The following is a 23,355-nucleotide window of genomic DNA, read 5'->3' as shown; positions in this document are numbered from 1 at the left end:
GTTCTATTTTCTCTTGGAAAAGTTGGCAATGAATTTTAGCTAAAATAAGGATGACATTGGGGAATGTATTCTGCAGTTTTAGGAATCACCTGTGTTTGAGCAAGTCATTTTTTTTTTAAATTAAAATGTACAGCTGTACAGGTAGCCCTTGACTTACAACCATTCGTTTAGTGATCAAAGTTACAACAGCACTGAAAAAAATGGACTTATGACTGTTTTTCACACTTACGACCATTGCAGTGCCCCATGATCCCCTTTTGCGACCTTCTTACAAGCAAAGTCAATGGGGAAGCCAGATTCACCTAACAACCGGGGTTTACTAACTTATCCACTACAGCGATTCACTTAGCAACAGTGGCAAGCAAAGTCGTATCGTGGGGCAAAGCTCCCTTGACAAATGTTTCACTTAAGGACGGAAATGTTGGGCTCAGTTGTGGTCGTAAGTCAGGGACTGCCTGTCTTTTTCCTTTTGTGTTCTGTTGAATTAACAAAGTCCCCTCCCCAAGTCTTTAAAGTACGGTTCTCTCTTGAATCCAAATCCCATCAAGGTTTTATGACACCTCCAAGCAAGCCATCGGCGCTGTCTTCGTCCACTTTGCCAACGTCTTCTTGTCTGACCTGACGGAAAAGGACCCCTGCTCTCTGTGAGTTTGGCTTTTCTGCGTAAAGAGTTGTGCCTTTAAAACCCGTACAGCCCTTCTATCCTCCCAGATTCCTGGTTCACAGGAAACCACGGTTTGTTTGGGCATCTAAATAGGGAAAGGGTGCAGTGGTGGATTCAATTTTTTTTACTACTGGTTCTGTGGGCGTGGCTTTGGTGGGTGTGGCTTTGGTGGGTGTGGCTTTGGTGGGTGTGGCTTTGGTGGGTGTGGCTTTGGTGGGTGTGGCTTTGGTGGGCGTGGCTTTGGTGGGCGTGGCAGGGGAAGGATACTGTAAAATCCCCATTCCCTCCTGGGGGAAGGTTACTGCAAAATCCCCATTCCCTCCCCACCCCACTAACCTACTTTCCAGCTCCCTTCTCCTGTGCAGGGCAACCAAAGGAGACCCAGCCGATCAGCTGGGACTCAGGAGGCGGAGAATAAAGGGGGCGGGACCAGTCAGAGGTGGGATTTGCTGGCTCTCCGAACTCCTCAAAATTTCCGCTACCAGTTCTGCAGAACTGGTCAGAACCAGCCGAGTACCAACTCTGGTACCGATTAGAAACATGAAGGAACACAAAAACAGTCCTCGCGACAAACAACGAGGAAGACAATTGTCTTTAGCCAAAGCAGAACATTATTTCATTTTAATTAATTTATGTGTAGCCTGCCTTTATTACTTTTACAAATAGTTCAAGGTGACGAACGTATCCAGCACAGCATCTTCCTCCTGTTTTCCCCACAACAACCAGGTTGAAAGGAGCTGGAGTAAGAGAGAGGGACTGGCCGAAAGTCAGCCAGTTGGCTTTCCTGGCTAAAGTGGGACTAGAACTCCCAGTCTCCTGGTGATTGGCTCAATGTCACCCAGCTGGCTTTCCTGGCTAAAGTGGGACTAGAACTCACAGCTGGGACTCAGGAGACAGAGAATAGATGGGGGTGGAGCCAGTCAGAGGCGGGATTTGCCGGTTCTCCAAACTACTCAAAATTTCCGCTACCGGTTCTCCAGAACTGGTCAGAACCTGCTGCATACCACCTCTGAAATAGTGGGGTCATGCTCCCATTGAATCCGAGGGGTAAGACGAACAGGCTGACTGAAAGTGGGAGAGTGGCCCCGTTGGCTTTGGAGGAAACTGGGGAACAGCAAAGTCTGGCTGGGCAGAGCAGGGAAAAGGTAGAACAAGGGAGGTGGTGTTTAGACAGAGGCCCAACCCCTAGGGTGCACAGGGAAGAACGCAGAAGAGAGCAATGTGGGTGGCGTGGCTTACGAGGAAGGAAAGGGCCCTGATTCCCTTCACAAGGCACACCTGGGGATGGAGTTTAAAGGAGAGGCAGTATGGAGGGACGTTTGTCAGGAACAAACGCTGAATTCACCTAGTGTTGAGAGTTGTGGCCTGCATTCCTGGTCTTCCTCCTGACTGTCTGAATGATTGCTGTGCTTCGGTGTGCTTATCTTGCCTTGCTGGAATTACTGGACTCACTATCTTGCCCTGCTGGAGTGATTGATTGCTGTCATTCTGCTTACAGCATTTGGACTGGAGTATCTGCAGCCAGAGGCTGTTGCAGGTTCATTTGAGAGCTTTTCTCCAGGCCGGAGAGTAAACGGGATGTTGGGGGCAAAATTGGAGTCAATAAAGGGACTCATACCTGTTCTCTGGCTGTGTTGCCTTCGTGCCATGCCCCAGGTCATCACAGGTATATAGACACCGTGGTTTTGTAGCGAACGAGAATCCATAGTCAATTTCCTCCTTGGGTTTCATGCCTTTGTATTGATTGGATTTATACAGCATTCTTTGGTTGCAGCTCAAAGTGACTGAGTTCACATGTTTATTTTATTTTTTTATTCATGTAGCTGTAGCTTGCCTTTATTATTATTTTTTATAAATAATGCAAGATGGTAAAGAAGCCCAGTGGCTCCCTTTTCCTCCTATTTTGCCCACAACAGCAACTCTGTGAGGTGGGTTGGGATGAAAGATGGGGACCGGCACAAAATCACCCAGCTAGCTTTCATCCTTATAGTGGGATTAGAACTCACCGTCTCCTGGTGTTTGGCCCAAAATTACCTGGCTGGCTCTCACGTCTAAGGCGGGGCTAGAACTCACAGTCTCCTAGTGATGGGTCCAAAATCATCCAGCCAGCTTTTATGCCTAAAACAGGACTAGAATTCACAGTCTCCTGGTGATTAGCCAAAGACACTGGGCTGGCTTTCATGCTTAATGCAGGACTAGAACTCACAGTCTCCTGGTGATGGGCCCAGAGTCACCCGGCTGGCTTTTATGCCTAAGACAGGACTAGAACTCACAGTCTCCTGGTGATGGGCCCAAAATCACCCAGCCAGCTTTCATGCTTAATGCAGGACTAGAACTCACCATCTCCTGGTGATGGGCCCAAATTCACTAACCAGCTTTCATGCCTAAGGCAGGACTAGAACTCACAGCCTCCCTGTGATTGGTCAAAGTCACTGAGCTGGCTTTCATGCATAACGCAGGACTAAGCTCACAGTCCCCTAGTGATGAGCCCAAAGTCGCCCAGGTGGCTTTCATGCCTAAGGCAAGACTAGAACTCACAGTCTCCTGGTTCCTAGCCTGGTACTTCATCCTTGGACCAGATTGGCTCTCTTCAAAGTTTTCCTCATTTCTCTCCTGGTTCTGCCACAGTTATTTGATGAACTTCATCTTGGATGCCACTTTGGGAATGCTGTTGATCTGGCTCGGGGTGAAAACAGTCTCGTGGATCGTGGCATGGTGCCAGTGCTCCAACCTTGTCTTTGGCGAGTACGGTGAGTCACGGCTGCTCCTGCAGCTTCGAATTTGACCTCATTAGCCTCTTCAGAGATTGCAAGGCAACTGTTGAAAAAAAACCAAAACAACGGAAGGTGGGAAATTCTTTAATTATGGAACTCAGTTGCAGCCTTAAATTTATAGATAGTCCTCAACTTACAACAGTTCGACCGTCCAAAGTCACAGCAGCACTGAAAAAAAGAGACTTATGACCGTTTTTCACACGTACGACCATTGTAACATCCCCGTTGTCACGTGATCAAAATTTAGATGCTTTGGCAACTGTTTCATATTTACGGCGGTCACGCAATTCACGGTAATATCACTCTACTAACTAGAGCATACAAAACATTTGCTAGACCAATACTTGAATACAGCTCATCAGTCTGGCACCCACATTACATGTCTGATATTAGCACGGTTGAGAAAGTCCAGAAATATTTCACAAGAAAAGTTCTCCACTCCTCTACTCATTGCAGAATACCTTATGCCACCAGACTCGAAATTCTAGACCTAGAAAACCTAGAACTCTACCGTCTTCGGTCCGATCTAAATATAGTATATAAAATCATACATTGCAATGTCCTACCTGTCAATGAATATTTCAGCTTCAATCATAACAATACAAGAGCAAACAATAGATACAAACTCAAGGTTAATTGCACCAAATTTGATTGCAGGAAATACGACTTCAGCAACAGAGTGGTCAATGTCTGGAATCCTCTACCTGACTCTGTGGTTTTTTCCCCAAACCCCAAAAACTTTAACCTTAGACTGTCTACTATTGATCTCACCCCTTTCTTAAGAGGTTTGTAGGGGGCGTGCATAAGCGCACCAACGTGCCTACCGTCCCTGTCCTATTATTTCTTTTTATTTTTCTTATATGTATCAATGTCATGTATTCATAACTATGTTTATTCTTATACCTGTTATCTTATAACCGCTTGAGAAAATAAATAAATAAAATAAATAAAATCCCTTTTGCGCCCTTTGGACAAGCAAAGTCAGTTGGGGAAGCTGGATACATTGAACTGTGCTACTAACTTCACAACTGCAGTGATTCACTTAATAACAGTGGCAAGGAAAGTCTTAAAACGGGGCAAAGCTCACTTAGAAAAATTGTCTTTGCTTAGCCGTGGAAGCATTGCCAGATGCTTCTCTAAAAACTGAAAATGCAAAAAAGGATCTTGTTTGATTTGAAACCGTATGCCCGGAGAGCCTGCTAGAGAGAGCTGGTCTTTTAAACAGGTCTCTTGCTAATTGTAAAATAAAAAAAATAAAAATCAGCAAAATCTTATGTGAGGCCGGGGTGCCCCGTGTTCAAATCCTGATGACATTTGCAGCCAAGTCCAAAGTTATTATTTTTTTAAAAAAAATATAGGCCTGTAATCGTGCAGGCTAGAAACTGCACAATTAATAAATAATAAAAATGAAGTTTTGTTAAGACTAGGCGAAAGAATTTGCAAAAGGTTTTTTGTCTTACGTTGTCTCCCTGTGCGTACATTTACTGAAATTCTGAATTAAGAGACTGTACGGATTGTCCTTAACTTACAATCATTTGTTTAGTGACTGTTTGTGGTAAAAGTTACAATGGCACTGAAAAAAGTTATTTACGACTGTTTTTTTCACACAACCATGGCACCATTCCCACGGTCACATGATCAGAATTGGCAAGGCTTTCCTCTATGTCTTTGTAAACATTTTGGGATCAATTGCTAAATTGTTGTTAAATTGTTCTTTCAATTTTCCATTTACAAACTTTCCTGAATTGGAATTTTAGAACAAGTAATTCTGCTTAAGTTGAGCCAACACACAGTTTTATTTTTATTTTTTTAAATTTAAGTAAAATTAACTTCTTACTTTTTTAAATTTCAGAGGAGGTCATCAAGTATAATCACTTTTTTCCTTCTCTTCATTTTTATTTTTTCTTTAGTATTTTGTATTTCAGGATTCGTAGTCTAGTAAATCCCCACCAGGGGGCAGCAGTTCCTACCAAATAGGGATAATTTTGCAGGTCTAAATTTTCTTTAAGAATTCTGACCAAGGGAATTGGCCAGAAAGGGGCCACAGAATGTTGGGACTGTTTCCTAGTCTTTCTTTGGTGTATGGAAGTTTTGAGTGAATTTTCACCTGGTTTAGAAAGTGACTCCTTCTGTGCTTTATTGTGGACTCAATACCTGTAGCTATTTAGGACTGCAGCGTTTCAGTTGCAAAAGGCCACAGATGGGCAGGAGGAGGAGGAGGAAGAAGAGGAGGAGAAGGGATGGATGGATGGAGGTAGGGAGGAGGAAGAGCAGGAGGATGGATAGATAGATGGATGGATGGAGGTAGGAGGAAGAATGGATTGAGAAGGAGGAGAAGGGATGGATGGATGAAGGTAGGGAGGAGGAGGAGCAGGAGGATGGATAGATAGATGGATAGATGGATGGATAGATGGAGGTAGGAGGAATGGATTGAGAAGGAGGAAGAGGAGGGATGGATGGATGGAGGTAGGAGGAATGGATTGAGAAGGAGGAGGAGAAGGGATGGATGGATGAAGGTAGGGAGGAGGAGGAGCAGGAGGATGGATAGATAGATGGATAGATGGATGGATAGATGGAGGTAGGAGGAATGGATTGAGAAGGAGGAAGAGGAGGGATGGATGGATGGAGGTAGGGAGGAGGAGGAAGAAAAAGAAGAAAAATGGATGGATAGATGGATGGAGGTAGGAGGAATGGATTGAGAAGGAGGAAGAGGAGGGATGGATGGATGGAGGTGAGGAGGAGGAGGAAGAAGAAAAATGGATGGATAGATGGATGGAGGTGGGGAGGAGGAGGAAGAAGAAAAATGGATGGATAGATGGATGGAGGTAGGGAGGAGGAGGAGGAGAACTGTGGGTTCCTTGATGTTCTCTGAGCTTGTTTTCTTGCAGACATTTCAGTACCAAACTAGGTAACGTCATCAGTGCTAGAAAAGAGTGGGGTTGGAGGAGGAGGAGGAGGAGAAATGGATGGATGGATGGAGGTAGGGAGGAGGAGGAGGAGGAGGACTGTGGGATCCCTAGTGTTCTTTGAACTTGACTGTTTTCTTGCAGACGTTTCATGACCAAACTAGGTAATGTCATCAGTGCTAGAAAAGAGTGGGGTTGGAGGAGGAGGAGGAGGAGGAGAAATGGATGGATGGAGGTAGGGAGGAAGAGGAGGAGGATAAGGACTGTGGGCTCCCTAGTGTTCTTTGAACTTGACTGTTTTCTTGCAGACGTTTCATGACCAAACTAGGTAACGTCATCAGTGCTAGAAAAGAGTGGGGTTGGAGGAGGAGGAGGAGGAGGAGAAATGGATGGATGGAGGTAGGGAGGAAGAGGAGGAGGATAAGGACTGTGGGCTCCCTAGTGTTCTTTGAACTTGACTGTTTTCTTGCAGACGTTTCATGACCAAACTAGGTAACGTCATCAGTGCTAGAAAAGAGTGGGGTTGGAGGAGGAGGAGGAGGAGGAGAAATGGATGGATGGAGGTAGGGAGGAGGAGGAGGAGGATAAGGACTGTGGGCTCCCTAGTGTTCTTTGAACTTGACTGTTTTCTTGCAGACGTTTCATGACCAAACTAGGTAACGTCATCAGTGCTCACTGCACTGACAGTGTTACCTATTTGTGTAATAAAACATCTGCAAGAAAACGACCAAGCTCGGAGAACACCAAGGACCCCACGGTTCAACCCTGATCTATAAATACTCTCTTGGGTCGGCATCCCCGAGCAACGGAGCCTTCTCCAAAAGAGACGGTCCTTAGACTTGGAAAATGCTCCCATGGTAGGCCGTGAACTCTGACTTTTTGTGATCTCCTGGCCCAGGGGGGGCTGGGGGGGGGGCGTTTGCCAAAGGTGCCGTCGGTCTCAACAGTGGGAAGCCTGTCTCTTTTTCTTCCCTCGGCTGAGCCGGGCGGGACGGCGTTGTCCTGGTGATGTCAAAAACATTTCCATCACAACTGCAGGGGTTTGGCAGAGCTGGTGGCCAAGCGAGCTCCTGGATTCGCTTGGCGTGGCAAGGAAGGAGGAGACTTCCCACTCCCACTGCCGAAGAAGATCCTCGGTGGGGCTTTTGGGGGAAGCACGCGTGGTTTGTGAGAAGGAAGCAACCTGGCCTTGGTGAAAACACAGCTGCCTCCTCCCCCACCCCCATTGCAAAGGACAGTGTGTTCAAACAACACAAGGAAGCGATTGGGAGAAAGACCTGGTAGCCTAGCTGCATTTGCACAATACTTAAGCCAGGTTTCGAGTTAACTCTGGATGTGTTTGCTGGAGGCCCGTCCATCTATTAGTCTCGCTTTTGGTTTAATGGCTTGCAAACAACCAGGATGTGGGTTACGGTCATTTGGTTATTAAATTAAGCATGCCATTCCAAGAGAAGAGAGAAAAGGAAAAGAACAGACAGGACAGGACAGGACAGGACAGGACAGGACAGGAAAGGAAAGGAAAGGAAAGGAAAGGAAAGGAAAGGAAAGGAAAATGGAAAGGAAAGGAAAGAAGGAAAATGGAAAGGAAAGGAAAATGGAAAGGAAAGGAAAGGAAAGGAAAGGAAAGGAAAGGAAAGGAAAATGGAAAGGAAAGGAAAATGGAAAGGAAAGGAAAATGGAAAGGAGAGGAGAGGAAAGGAAAGGAAATGGTAAGGAAAGGAAAATGGAAAGGAAAATGGAAAATGGAAAATGGAAAGGAAAGGAAAATGGAAAGGAAAGGAAAATGGAAAGGAAAGGAAAATGGAAAGGAGAGGAGAGGAAAGGAAAGGAAAGGAAAATGGAAAGGAAAATGGAAAGGAAAAAAATGGAAAGGAAAGGAAAATGGAAAGGAAAGGAAAATGGAAAGGAGAGGAGAGGAGGAGGAGAGGAGAGGAAAGGAAAGGAAAGGAAAGGAAAATGGAAAGGAAAGGAAAATGGAAAGGAGAGGAGAGGTGAGGAGAGGAAAGGAAAGGAAAGGAAAGGAAAGGGGAGGGAAAGCAGAAGGAGAAGGATGGGAAGGGAAGGGAAGTCAAGGAAAGGAAAGGAAGAAGGGAGAAAAAAGGAAGGAAGGGAAGGAGGAAGGGAAGGGAGAGTAAAGGAAAGGAGAAAGGGAAGGGAGAAAGAGAGGAGGGAGAGGGAGAGTAAAGGAAAGGAGGAAGGGAAGGGAGAAGGAGAGGCGGAAGGAAAGGAAGGGAAAGGAAAGGAAAAGAAGGAAGGAAGGAAAAAAGAAAGGAAGAGAAAGGAAAGGAGTGCAATACTTGAGCAGCTTACCTATTCTATAAAAAATAGTTCTGGCATTTTTGATAGGCAGAGAGATTGTTGGCTGGATTTTCCCTTCCTTTAAAAAAAATGTATTAGGTTGTTTTAAATCCTACCTTTATTTCTTTCTATGTTACTCAATGTGGCAAATGTACATAAATACTCCTTTCCCTTCAGATTTTTCCCCACAACCACCACCATAGGAGGCAGTTTGGGATAAGGCAGAGTGACTATCCCAAAGTCACCCTGCCGGCTTTCATGCTTAAGGCAGGACTAGAATTCACCGTCTCCTGGTTGTTGTGGTCTGGCGGCAGCCTGCAGACCTGGCAGCAGAGTCGGACAGTGTGGGGGGAACATGGGCCGGTCATGGAGTCTGGGGAAGGCTCGGACGAGGGTCCTGCATCCGATGCAGAGATGGGGCCGGGGCCACCTGAGAGTTATGTGCAGACTCTGGAGCCTCCAGAATCTGACAGCAGCGAGGGAGAGGACCGGGGTTAGCCTGTTCCCAGTGTGTGCTTGCCAGCATGTCATCAGAGATTTGTGGCCTTTTGTCCAACCGTATGCTTATTTTTTGAAATGTCTATTGTTCAGAGTTGAGCTGGAATTTAATAATTTTCCCCCGTGGCTTTATTTACCTAGCATGCTAGTCTCGTTGAAATATTTGGATGCATTGAGTTTCAGGGACGTGGTGGCTCAGGGGCTAACATGCTGAGCTTGTCGATCAGAAAGGTTGGCAGTTCGATGGTTCGAATCCCTAGCGCCGCGTAATGGAGTGAGCTCCCGTTCCTTGTCCCAGCTTCTGCCAACTTAGCAGTTCGAAAGCATGTAAAAATGCAAGTAGAAAAATAGGGACCCCTTTGGTGGGAAGGGAACAGTGTTACGTGAGCCTTCGGCGTTTAGTCTTGCCGGCCACATGACCATGGAGACGTCTTCGGACAGCACTGGCTCTTGAGCACTGCCCTCTAGACCTGGAAACGATGAGCACATATGTGCGAGGGGAACCTTTACCTTTCAAGAAGAGATTGGACTGCCATTTGTCAGAAATGGTGTAGGATCTCCCGCTTGGGCGGGGGGTTGGACTAGATGACCTACAAGGTCCCTTCCAACTCTGATTATCTGTTACTTTATGGAGATTTTCAAATCATCCAGGTCCTGGTTGTCCCAAAGGTATTTTTTTTCAAGAGGCAACTGGACTTTCTGGTTTTTCTTTGAAGACGTTTCACTTCTCATCCAAGAAGCTTCTTCAGTTGAGTTTCTTCACCCTGAGTTTCAGGGTGTTATGGAAATTCAGCCACCATCTTCGCATGTTGAATGAAGCAAGCCATTTTATTTTGGCAAGGCATGTCGTGGGAACATAGAGATTGATTTGTGAACCCTGATGTAGAGGTTAACATGTTGTATGAACCGCCAACTCAAGTGTTCCACAGTTCAGGGAGAATTTAAACGCAGCATTTCAGAGTCTTGCACCAGGTTGGTTGGGTTGAAAACAGTCTCCACCATGCTGGGAGAGTGCCAGGCTGGGAGAATCCAGTAATTCATATTCTGTTCTCATGTACTTCAAGGGAATAATAAATCTCTAATATACTCTCCGTGCATCCAAGCGGCAAGCGAAATATTTTCTCTTTAAATGGAAGTGACCTTTTCAGCTCTGATTTTTTTTCTTTTTTCTTTTTCTTTCATAAAAGCAATGTAAAAATGGCCAGTCACTGGTCTTTTCCTCAGAGCTGTCAAAATTAATGCAATTTCCCTCCCCACTCCCCCCATGAGCAAATTTTTTGAGAAGATTTATTTTACCCAGATTCTAAAAAAAAAATGGAAGGAAATGCATAGTCGTTTCTTGGGGACTTGAAATCAACACAGATTTAAAATAATTTTAGTGTTCGGATGAAGGACAACTGAGGCATTGCACGAAGTTTGGGGCAACATCGTACCTGGAAACTTGAATGCAGTTTTTCTCAACTTTGACCATTTTAAGATGGGTGGGCTTCAATTCCCAAATTATACTTACAGGTAGCAATCAGATCCTTTAATCTGTGATGATCCAGGGTGGGATACAAAACAAACTCAGTAACAGAAAACAGGTGAAGCCCCTTTCATGCCTTCACTTTGCTTCCCAGCTCTGAATATTCTCGACAGAAGACAAAAGACTCCCACACAAACAGTTACAAGAAGAAGGAAAAAAGCAACACAAACCAGGCAAGATAAGGGCTGGAGGACGTCCACAGATAACACACTCTGGGAAGGACGCCAAACTTAGAGAGGAACCATCAACTGGAAATATTTCCATGCTTTGTTTCCAGCGTTCGCCCATACGCATGTTTATTTATTTTTATTTATTTGATTTGTCAATTGCTTTCAAGATAATAGGTATAAGTATAAGCTGCCAGCTCCAATGGCCAATGGAGGGCCACAACAACATCAGTGTAGTAACACTGATGGTGTTACCTAGTTGGATCATGAGATGTTTGCAAGAAAGCCACCAAGCTCAGAGAGCAGCAAGGACCCCCACAGTAGTAGCCAAACCGCATGACAACTAGGACATAATGACTTCCTACTGCCTTTTCAAATTATTCAAAAAGAGTTCAGATGAACATAGAATCCAGAATCTTCTCTTCTCTTCTCTTCTCTTCTCTTCTCTTCTCTTCTCTTCTCTTCTCTCCTCTCCTCTCCTCTCCTCTCCTCTCCTCTCCTCTCCTCTCCTCTTCTGTCTGCAGTTACTGCCACATCCTTTATCCCAGACTTTATTGTTGTTGTTGTCTTTCTTATCAACAATTGTTAAGTCTGGTGCTGGTCTGTTTGAATTCCAAAGTCCCAGAGCACTTTAGCTTCTACATTTCCTATTACTCGGTTCTATTTTGCAGTCCCACCCTTGCAGTATTATGCATAAACCAAATACCAGCCTAGCTACAGTAGACCTCTCAATTATATGCTATCAACTTGGCGTCGAGTCTTAGCAAACACACCCAAGAGTGGTTGTTTAGAAATGGGTGTAATTTGGCGTACCTGGGCGGTTAGCTTTGTAATGACTTGTTTGTGAGTAACAGTTGTGAGTGCTGCTGCTGAGATACTTGTGCAAAACGACCCTCTGGGGGTATCTTTTTGGGGATGGTGACATTTGAGTTCAAGAAATGGGATATAAGCAGTGGTGGGATTCAAATGTTTTTACTACCGCTTCTGTGGGCGTGGCATGGCGGGCGTGGCGTGGTGCGTGTGGCTTGATGGGCGTGGCAGGGGAAGCATACTGCAAAATCCCCATTCCCTCCCACCCCACTAACCTGCTTTCCAGCTCCGTTCTCCTGTGCAGGGCAACAAAAGAAGACCTAGCTGATCAGCTGGGAGTCGGGAGGCAAAGAATAGATGGAGGTGGGGCCAGCCAGAGGTGGTATTTACCAGTTCTCCGAACTACTCAAAATTTCCACTACTGGTTCTCCAGAACCTGTCAGAACCGGCTAAATACCACCCTCTGGTATGTGTGGACTTTTAAGTCAGTTTATTTTCTTTTAAAATCACTTTCTGTAATGCCTTGCATCAGAATGGAATCAGGACAACTGAATGGAACTGAGCATTTGCTGGTCAGATGCCCTTCCTGATGGATATAAGTGTATCAGACAGTTTTAAGAACCATTGCATAGATTTTTAGTTTAGTTTAGTTTAGTTTAGTTTAGCTTAGTTTAGTTTCCTTTCCTTTCCTTTCCTTTCCTTTCCTTTCCTTTCCTTTCCTTTCCTTTCCTTTCCTTTCCTTTCCTTTCCTTTCCTTTCCTTTCCTTTACCTCTAGTTTACTTTAGTTTACTTTAGTTTATTGTCATTGCACCTTGTACAACGAAATCAAATACCATCTTCAGTGTACATTAGGACTATGAAAATAAACAGAAACACACATCCTTCACATTTTATACATCGAATTGAAAACCCCTGATATTGCATCAATATTGCACTATACAGTAGGATTCACAGATGGACAATTCCTATGCAGGAATTGGGTATATCTAGTCGAATGATAAGAAGGACTAGGCTGGGGCATGAGAGCAGTCTTCCAATATTTGAGGGGCTGCCCCAAAGAAGAGGGTGGGGGGCGCGTTGTCAAGCTATTCTCCAAAGCCCCTGAAGGTAGAACTAGAAGCAACAGATGGAAACCAAGCAAGGAGAGAACCAACCAAGAACTGAGGAGGAATTTCCTGACAGTGAGAACAATTAATCAGTGGAACAGCTGGCCTCCAGAAGTTGTGGATGATCCATCACTGGAGGCTTTCAAGAAGAGATTGGAGGATCATTTGATCTGGATCATATAGGGCGCAGGGGTGTCCAACCTTGGCAACTTTTAAGACTTGCGGACTTCAACTCCCAGAATCCCTCAGCCAGCAAAAGCTGGCTGAGGGATTCTGGAAGTTGAAGTCCGCAAGTCTTAAAAGTTGCCAAGGTTGGAGACCCCTGATACAGGGTGTCTTGACTTGAGCCAGGGGGCTGGACTAGAACACCTTTGAGGTCCCTCCCAGACCTATGTTCTTTTGTTCTTGGGTGTCCTGTGCTGGGAATAATAGACACTTGGCACCCTTCCCAGTGTTCTTTGCTCATCCCTTCCAGGTTCATTTTCCAGACGGTACAGTTAGGCAGCTTGGTAGGACTTGAGGCTGATATAACTCTTATTAATATATATTTTTTGTTTTTGTTTTCTTTAGTTCCTCCAAATTATTCTTGGCTCTTAGCAATTACGTAGACAAGTCCCTGCAGATTTCCGAGCAGGGTTTGTGGGATTAGCTTGCTCTCTCTTCCTCTTTCTTTTTCTTCTTCCCAAGGCTGAGGGAGAAGGGCTGACCCAAAGTCACCTAGTTAGCTTCATGTCCAAGGCATGATTAGAACTCACGACATCCTGCTTTCTAGTCCAGCTCCTTCATCACAAGACCAAAATGGCTGTTGATACATTACATTCCTGCCATGTTGTAGGCAGGATTTTCATGGTCTGGTGGTCTCTTCCATCTTCCCAAGAAGAGGGTGACAAGCTTCAGGTCACCTACCTGGCTTCGTGCCCAAGGCAGGACTAGAACTTACCATCTCCTGGGGATTGGTCCAGAGACACCCAATTGGCTTTCATGCCTAAAGTGGGACTAGAATTCACAGTCTCCTGGTGACTGGCCCAAAGTCACTCAGTCAATTTTAATTGCCTCAGGAGGGACTAGAACTCACAGTCTCCTGGGGATTGGTCCAGAGACACCCAATTGGCTTTCATGCCTAAAGTGGGACTAGAACTCAGTCTCCTGGTGACCGGCCCAAAGTCACTCAGTCAATTTTCATGCCTCAGGAGGGACTAGAACTCACAGTCTCCTGGGGATTGGTCCAGAGACACCCAATTGGCTTTCATGCCTAAAGTGGGACTAGAATTCACAGTCTCCTGGTGACCGGCCCAAAGTCACTCAGTCAATTTTCATGCCTCAGGAGGGACTAGAACTCACAGTCTCCTGGGGATTGGTCCAGAGACACCCAATTGGCTTTCATGCCTAAAGTGGGACTAGAACTCACAGCCTTCCAGTTTCTATCCTGACACATTTAACCAATACACCCCGCTGGCTTCAATGCTAGTATTTAAAAATTACATGGTTAAAAAAAAAAGAACTTAAGGTGTTATGTATGAAAAAGTGAGAAGAAAAAAAAGAGATTTATTTATTTATTTATTTGATTTGCCAATTGTTTACAAGATAATAAGTATAAGTGTATACATAGTTGTGAATACATGAAATGGGTACATATAAGAAAAATAAAAGAAGAATAAGAGAAACAATAGGACAGGGACGGTAGGCACGTTGGTGCGCTTATGCACGCCCCTACAGACCTCTTAGGAAAGGGGTGAGGTCAATAGTAGACAGTCTAAGGTTAAAGTTTTTGGGGTTTGGGAAGAAACTACAGAGTCGGGTAGAGTATTCCAGACATTGACCACTCTATTGCTGAAGTCGTATTTCCTGCAATCAAGTTTGGTGCGGTTAACTTTGAGTTTGTATCTATTGTGTGCTCTTGTGTTGTTATGGTTGAAGCTGAAGTATTCATTGACAGGTAGGACATTGCAATGTATGATTTTATATACCATGCTTAAATCAGACTGAAGACGGCGTAATTCAAGGTTTTCTAGTTCTAGAATTTCAAGTCTGGTGGCATAAGGTATTCTACACGAGTAGAGGAGTGGAGAACTCTTCTTGTGAAATATTTCTGGTCTTTCTCAATTGTGCTAATATCAGATATGTAATGTGGGTTCCAGACTGATGAACTGTATTCGAGTATTGGTCTAGCAAATGTTTTGTATGCTCTGGTTAGTAGTGTGATATTACCAGAGAAAAAGCTACGTGGATTAGGTTAACAACTCTTAATGCCTTTTTGGCTATGTAGTTGCAGTGGGCTCTAGCACTTAGATCATTAGAGGTGAGTATTCCAAGGTCCTTTACAGAGCTTGGGTCATCAACAAGATCTTGACTATTCAGCTTGTATTTTATTTTCTGATTTTTTTGCCAATATGTAAGACAGAGCATTTATTTGTTGAGATTTGAAGTTGCCATTTGTTTGACCATTCTGATACATAGTCAAGATCTTTTTGTAGGGTAGCAGTATTGTCTGTGGTATTGAACAGCTTTACATCATCAGCGAAAAGACGCATAATTGCTCTTAATATGATCACAGAGGTCATTTATGTAGAGTATGAAGAGAGTTGGTCCTAGAACACTGCCTTGGGGACACCACTATTGACAGGTACAGAATTTGATAGGACGCTCCCAATTTTGACCATTTGTTGTCTGTTTGCCAGGAATGCTTCTATCCAGTTATTCAGTTGTCCAGAGATACCATAGGATTTTATTTTTAGGAGTAGTTTGTCGTGTACCACTGAATCAAAGGCTTTACAGAAGTCTATGTAGATTGCGTCTATTGCTTTGCCCTGGTCGGAGTTGTGTCGTCCATGTTTTTGCAGTGTAAGAGTTGCAGATTACAGGATAGTTTTTCTGAAACCAAATTGTTTATTGGAGAGTAGGTTATTTGTCTCTAAGTGGAGGATGATGGATTGGTTAATAATTGATTCCATGACTTTACAGGTGACGCAGCATAAGGAGATTGGTCTGTAATTTTCAACTAGGCTTGGGTCTCCCTTTTTGAAGATGGGGATGGCTGTGGCTTGTGACCATAGGTTAGGCAAGGAGCTGGTCCTGAAAGAATTTTCAAAGATTATGCTTAGAGGTTTGGCTATGGCAGTGGATAGCTTTTTCAAGAAGTAGGCACATATTCCATCAGTCCAATAGATAGAGATGGTTTTAGATTGCGTAGTGCTTTTTCAACATTGTCTTCTGTGAAATCGATATGTATTAGATCATTGTTGTTATCTGTGGTACGGCTAGGAAATACTGGGCATGATCCATTGCTGTTTACAAATACTGAGCCGAAGAATGTGTTAAAGAGGTTGGCTTTAATGGTGTCGTCGTTGCAGTCTTTACCATCAGGTCCTATCAAGGGTGGGATGGACCTTGAGTCTTTTAGTTTGTTGTTTACAAAATTGTAAAAGCACGGGTGGAATTGGTGCTTAGAAGGTTTTCCTCTTGTTTAATGTGATAATTGGTGCATTCGGTCTTTATCTGGTGGCATAAATTTTTGTATCGGCTTTTGAAATTGGCAACGTGACCAGATTTGTTTTTCCGCTCAGAGTGATCTCTTTTTGGATTGAAGTTTCCTTATTGTTATGGGTAATCTGCTTTTTTGTTTTGCTTTGGGAGTTGTTGTTGGTACATATAGTTTGATGACTCTTTTGACTTCAAGTAAAAATATGTTGTAATGGTCTTCAACAGTATTGCATCCAGTGAATAGAGATTGCCAATCAAGGGATGAGAGATCGTTGTCTATAAGATCATAGAGATGAAAAACTATAACTAAAAGGCAAACGTTCAGAAAACAGAGGGAAAATTGGAGTAGGGGAGGTGTATAAGGGGCAAAAGATGAAATAGAAATGCAAAACAAAAGCAGAAATACCTAAATTATTTAATCATCCATCCATCCTAATTAAAATACACAAACGTCCATTGGATGGAAAGATATACATAATTTATATTAGCTTTTTTTTTTCTCCACCCCAACCAGAGGCCAATCGTGTCTTTTTCTATCAATATAGCTGGAGGAATAGGATAGGTTGTATTTTGGCACAAAAGAGAAGGAACCAGCAGCCTTCTTTATAAAAACCTTAAAAATCATTTGCTGCATAAGTTTCTCCTTCTCTTAAGCACAACTAATAAACAGATTGCAGATGGAACTGACTAAAAATACCTTGTATATTCTCTCAGGACAAATCCATCTTTTTCCCCCCCAACATTTTCCAATTTGAAAGCTACTCCTTGTTCTCTTTCCTCCCTGGCCCAATCTGGGACAGAAACAAATTAGAAAACAAATTCTTCCAGATTTGTGGATTGGCTGAATTCTATTCCAGCTCAAGATATTGTTTCGTTATTAAATTCCCAGGGAAGAACCAGTTTGGCTCTCTTGCAACTCAACACTGGGAATTTGTACGGCATCTAAAAAATTTAATGAATTCCTTACGGGTGGAAGCATTTCTTAAAAGCCATCCTTGAAAATGTAGGCTGCGATCATCGGGAAATTTATAAAAATTGGGGCCACACAACTCCGCTCTGTTTTGCCTACAGGTAGTCCTCGACTTATAACTGGTCACTTAATGACTTAATGTCCATCTGGACAATGGATCCACTTAACGACCGCTATGTTGGTCTAAGGTTGTAAAAATGGGTGCAGCCATATGGAGATCCACTTAAAGACCGGCATGCCTTAACAGCTGTAATTCCAGGCTCAATTACGGTCGCACGTCGAGAAACCCCTGTGCTACGGAGCAGTGCAAGCTTCCCAGCTAGCTTCTGACAAGCAAAGCTAATGGGGGAAGCCAGATTCGCTTAATGACTGAATGATTCATTTAACAACAGAATGATAAAGTTTTAAAGAGTGCAAGGCTCTGCCCCTTGTGCAAGTGGAGCTTCATTTGTGCGAGAGGAGGGCATGTGCCACTTGCACAAATGGAGCTGTGCGTGTGTGCATGCCATTCACACACCCTCTTCTCCCTGCACCCGGCCAGGCTGCCAAACTGGAGAGGTTGAGAAGCACTGGGCTAGCACAATTCCTCTCCAGGGCTATTCCCCATTGTATGACTGCTTATTCTCTTGTAAGTACAAATACCTGTCAGTGTGTCTTCCTTTCTCCCAATTTGTCCTCTTTTCTAATTCTAGTGTCCTTCTTTGAATGTTCAAGTATCTGGTAGTCCTATCCACACTGGGGCTGTGTTCACAACAATACTTAAATCTCAGACAATCTAAGTTGACTTAACACTCATCAGGTTTAATGTGCAGGACTACAAGTTCTTTATTGCCTTGATGAAGGATTGTGTGGACACCCGATTTACTTTCTCCCCTTTTTTGTTCACAAACTTAACTGCCTTGCTTAACAACAAACATTTACGGCCGCTTCTTGGTCTCCTTTCCAGATCTATCTATCTACTTTCTTTCTTTCTTATCTATCTATCTATCTTTCTTTCTTTCTTTCTTTCTTTCTTTCTTTCTTTCTTTCTTTCTTTCTTTCTTTCTTTCTTTCTTTTCTTTTCTTTCTTTCTTTCGTACACATACACACAAACACACACACACACACAAACATTTTGAATACAGTGTATTGTCAGGGCACATCATTTACCGAAAAGCAAAGAAAGAACAAAAAGGAATATTAGCATATATACTAATAACAATTATAATAGTGTAACAGAATAGTTTTAATTAGATTTCTCTTTATCTTAGCTTATTCCTAATCCATTGGTGGAATTCAAATAATTTAACAACCGGTTTTCTGCCCTAATGATTTCTTCCAACAACCAGTTCACCAAACTGCTCAGAAACGTAACAGTCGGTTCTGCCGATCTAGTGCAAACTGGCTTTATCCCACCCTGTTATTATCCTTTCCGGATTTTTCTGCTTCAGCGTTTCATTTCATTTTGGGCATATTTTTTTTTCAGCCAAGTAAAACACTTTTTTTTGGAGGAAGGGACGGCTCTCATCGAGACCCGATCCTTGTTCTGCAAGGGCTGGTCTTCATGTCCTAAGAAGCCTCCGTCCTGGCGGCTGGCCTGTTTGTTTGTTTGGCTTCGTCGAGGACTTGCATGCCAAAGCAAGGCCGGTCCCGTTTCTACGGAGGCAACCCACGGGCTGCAGTAGGTGGGTGGATCCTCCCTTTTGCAACCTCGGTGCAAGTCAGAACTCACATCTGGAAAGGCTTAGCTGAACAGCTGGGAGCCTCTAAAAGCTTTTGTGGTTGTTGTGGGGTTTGTTTGTTTTTGGTTGGGGCTAACCCATTGTTCCCCTCCAAGGATATTTTTTTTTCTGTGCCAGGTGGAAGTAGATAAGGAGCGTGAAAGAAAAACAAAGCAGAGAAGAAAAGGAAGCGATTCATTTGAAAAAAAAAAAAGGATATGTCAAAGGCATTTAATGTAAAACGTGCCCCCCCCCAGATGCCTTTTGGACTAGAGGGGGCTGGAGTGTGGATTTATCATGCATTAATCAGGGGGTTGGACTAGAAGACCTTCAAGGTCCCTTCCAACTCGGTTATTCTATTCTATTCTATTCTATTCTATTCTATTCTATTCTACTCTATTCATTTCTACTCTACTCTACTCTACTCTACTCTACTCTACTCTACTCTACTCTACTCTATTTGTTTATTACATAGAATCATAGAACCTCACAGGGCTGGAAGCAGAGGTGGGATTCATCCGGTTCTGACCAGTTCTGGAGAACCAGTAGTGGAAATTTTGAGAAGTTTGGAGAACTGGCAAATCCCACCTCTGACTGGCCCCGCCCCCATCTATTCTCCGCCTCCCAAGTCCCAGCTGATTGGCTGGGTCTTCTTTGGTTGCTCTGCCTAGGAGAACGGAGCTGGAAAGCAGGTTAGTGGGGTGGGGAGGGAATGGGGATTTTGCAGTAACCTTCCCTTGCCACGCCCACCAAGCCACACCCACAGAACCGGTAGTAAAAAAAAATTGAATCCCACCACTGGCTGGAAGGGTCCTTGGAGGTCTTCTAATCCAACCCCTGCTCAAGGCAAGAGACCTTATATCATCCTGGTCAAATAGTCGCCCAGCTTATTTTTGGATAGTGATGGAAGTCTGTAGAGATTCTCAGTCCTCCAGGTCATGATTGTCCCAAAGGTGCTTTTCTCAGGAGGTAATTGGACTTTCTGGGTTTTTTTTTCATTTGGAAGATGTTTTGCTTCTCATCCAAGAAGTTTCTTCAGCTCTGACTGGATGGTGGAGAATGGAAGGATTTATATTCCTTACAGGCAGCTGGTCATTTGCATCCTTTTTAGAGGGTTGTTGATGACTGAGAATCTCTACAGACTACTACAATGGGGGATGAACACCTTTTGAATGGTGTGGGAGTCGGAATGGATTTCCAGAGGGGGAAAAATGCAGATTGCAGGAACCATTTGCACTACTTAGGTGACCCTGAGGACACAGACAAACCTCCAAGTGGCCTCAACGACCGTCTAAAAGGATGCAAATGACCAGTTCTGTCTGCAAGGAATATAAATCCTTCCATTTCCCACCATCCAGTCAGAGCAGAAGAAGCTTCTTGGATGAGAAGCGAAACATTCAAAAGAAAAAATAAAAAATAAAAGTCCAGTTGCTTCCTAGAAAATCACCTTTGGGACTCCAGTAATGAATCACCACAACTTCTGGTGGCAAGCTGTTCCATTGGTTAATCGTCCACACTGTTAGGAAGTTTCTCCTTAATTCCAGGTTGCTTCTGTCCTTGGTTAGTCTCCATCCTTCTTGTTCTGCCTTCTGGTGCTTTGAAGAATAGGTCGATCCCCTCTTCTGTGGCCCCTCAAGTATTGAATCAAATCCACTTTCAGCAGTTCGGGAGATGTAACTATATGTAAAATATGAACAGGTCCATTGAAGTCATTCAAGATAATCTAATTTACTCCCAGTCTGTAAGAGTTTTCCCCAGCTTGGCCACTTTAAGACCTGTGGACTTCAACTCCCAGGATTCCCCAGCTAGCATGGCTGACTAAGGAATTCTGGGACTTGAAGTCCACTCATCTTAAAATGGCGAAGGTTGAGGAACCCTGATCTGTAAAGCTGGCTTTTCCCCAGGCATCCCTTCTGTTGCTGATATCTTGAGGAGATGATCAAATAGATAACTTAGTAGGTATCAAGAGGCAACCTGTTTGAGGTATGCAGCCATCCTCTTCACACCCACAAAAAGGGGGCATGGTTTGTATCACAACACCACAACCTAGCTGGCGTATCTTGTATCCCTTCATTTCTTTCTCGATTCTGCAAATTTACCTGGCTACCTATCTTAAATTAATACACTCTAAAACCTATGGCCTCCTCCTCCTCCTCCTCCGTCCAAAGACGCCATTAGCTAGGAATGTTCTCCATCACATTCTTCATGAAGGAAAGCTTATTTGCTAAAAATAACATGCGTGACAGACAACGGGAATTCTTTTCCAAGGAGCCATTTCCAAGGAGCTACATCACCCCTTTGCAAACTCTGGATGCGGGAATGTCTTTTCCTGAGGTTTCTGTCCTCAATTTTCAATATTTGCAAAATGGGGGTGGGGGGTTGTAAGAAAAGGGATGTTTTGCATCTCCAAGGGACTTTTCTTCCCGTCTCACCCAGGAAGATGGGTGAAGAATGGTCTCCAAGAATCTTTTACTCAAAACACCAAAATCTAGAGCTAGACTGGATCTTTCTGGATTGATTCCAGACTGCTCCACCGATACTCCTAGACTCCTATCTTTGGATGCAGGCTTGATTAAAGAAGCCAGAGAGACGCCTCTAAAATTGCATGTCTCACGTTTGGAAATATCTGGACTCATTCTGTATTCCCCCTAAAGAGAACATCTGGATGTTTTCTAAGGAGGTCGAAAGGTTCTTTCCACCAAAGTTGAATTCGGAAAGAACATTCTTCCTCACCAAATTCCTCTCGCTCAGCCGAACCTTTGAAGTCTTGCATTTGACTTCAGGCCAGTGTAAAAAACCAAAAAAAAAGACCAGTTCTGTCTTTCACATCCCAGTCCCACCAGCATCCATCGGTATTCATCTGGCTAGCGTCCTGTCAGTGTGTGAGAGAGTTGAGGGCTGTTTGGAAACTGAAACGTGGAAACTGAAACAGTATTTGCTGTGTGAGCAAGAAGGAGACAGCAAGGAGCCTGGGCGTGGCTTAGCTCAACTGTTCTGTACTAAAGCTGGTTGCTACTATGAAACTAAAACTGAAATTCCTCTCTTTTGTTTTTGTTTTGCATTTGGAAGAGATTTCTTTTCAGGTGGAGAGGGGAAGTAGAACTCCTAAGCATCAGAGTGTTAATAATAATATAAGAAATATTAATGCTCTGATGGTCATTTCGAAAAATCCTTTCTTAGAAGCCAAGAGGAACATACGGTCAAAGTTTCAAATTTGTAGGCTTTATGGTTCTGGAGATTTTGTGATGATGCATGAAGGGTATTTCGCTTTGATATATATAGATATAGATTATGAGTGGCCTCAATGACTGTAAAAGAATGCAAATGACCAGCTGTCTGCAAAGAGTATCAATCCTTCCATTCCCCATCATCCAGTCAGAGCTGAAGAAGCTTCTTGGATGAGAAGCGAAATGTCTTCAAAGAAAAAAACAAAGTCCAGTTGCCGCTTGAAAAAAAATGCACCTTTGGGACCACCGGCACCTGGATGACTGCGAAACTCCATAAACCATTCATTTAACATGTATTTGAAGTTACTACGGTTACAACCATCATTTCATCCCTACCTTCACGTGATCAAAATTTGGGCACTTGGTAACTCTCACGTATTTGGGGTGGTTGTCATGTCCCGGGGTCATGTCATCATGACTTGTAACCTTCCCTGCTGGCCTTGGATCAGCAAAGTCAATGGGGAAAGCTGGATTTACTTAACAATGATGTGGTGCGCATCACAAGTGCCGTGATTTGCTTACAGCGTAAAATCAGATGCAACTCATTTAAGCAGCCACCTTGGCTAAGGTGGGACTTGAACTTACGGTTTCCCACTCTCCAGCCTTAACCACTAGACCAAATTCCCAGAAGGAGTACAAAATGACAACATGCCACCATAGGATCCCCCAAAATATTCAGCCAGAAGGTTGCATAGTTGACTTGCCTGTGTTTCTCCCAACCAATGAGTTGTATTATTGATGGAGCCTTTGCTTGGAACAGAGGTGTTCCTTCTCTGTGTGTTTGTACAGAGTACAGGTAGGCCTCAACATATGACGACAGGAGCCCCCAATTTCTGTTGTCACACAACCAATAGCAATAGCACTTAGAGTTATATACCGCTTCACGGTGCTTTGCAGCAGGGGTGGGATTCAAATTTCTTAACAACCAGTTCTGTGGGTGTGGCCTAATTTGGGGATGTTGCTTGCTGACTGGGCGTGGCTTGGTGGTCACATGACTGGCTGGGCGTGGTTTGTATGTAAATATTGTAAATATTTATGTAAATATTGATTTTTTAATTAAAAAAAGAGCAACTTCTACCCAAAATCAAGCAAAGCAGGCAGGCAGATTGAGTTGCTTGCAGAATCACAGAGTCACTCATAGATCTACCTTTCTGCAATCTGCTGCCTGAGTCTGTCGCATACAATTTGCTTGCAAGCAAACTCACAAAAGTAACTCACAACACACCATG

General features: G+C 43.8%; 1 protein-coding gene across 1 annotated transcript in view; it reads left to right on the top strand.

Annotated features, from left to right (window-relative positions):
• LOC113422830 (store-operated calcium entry regulator STIMATE-like) overlaps positions 1 to 23,355 on the top strand; it is a 41,988-nt gene that overhangs the window by 5,296 nt on the left and 13,337 nt on the right. The window contains exons 3-4 of the mRNA XM_087969135.1: positions 549 to 644; positions 3,293 to 3,414. Coding sequence (XP_087825261.1) covers positions 549 to 644; positions 3,293 to 3,414 — 218 coding nt within the window. The remainder of the gene's footprint in view (positions 1 to 548; positions 645 to 3,292; positions 3,415 to 23,355) is intronic.

This window comes from Notechis scutatus, chromosome 6 (assembly GCF_049901735.1).
Source record: "Notechis scutatus isolate UNSWTSFEM ecotype Mainland chromosome 6, rNotScu1.2, whole genome shotgun sequence".
NCBI classification, from domain to species: Eukaryota; Metazoa; Chordata; class Lepidosauria; order Squamata; family Elapidae; genus Notechis; species Notechis scutatus.
The sequence above is the reverse complement of the archived record's forward strand: the minus strand, read 5'-3'. Positions and strand labels throughout refer to the sequence as shown.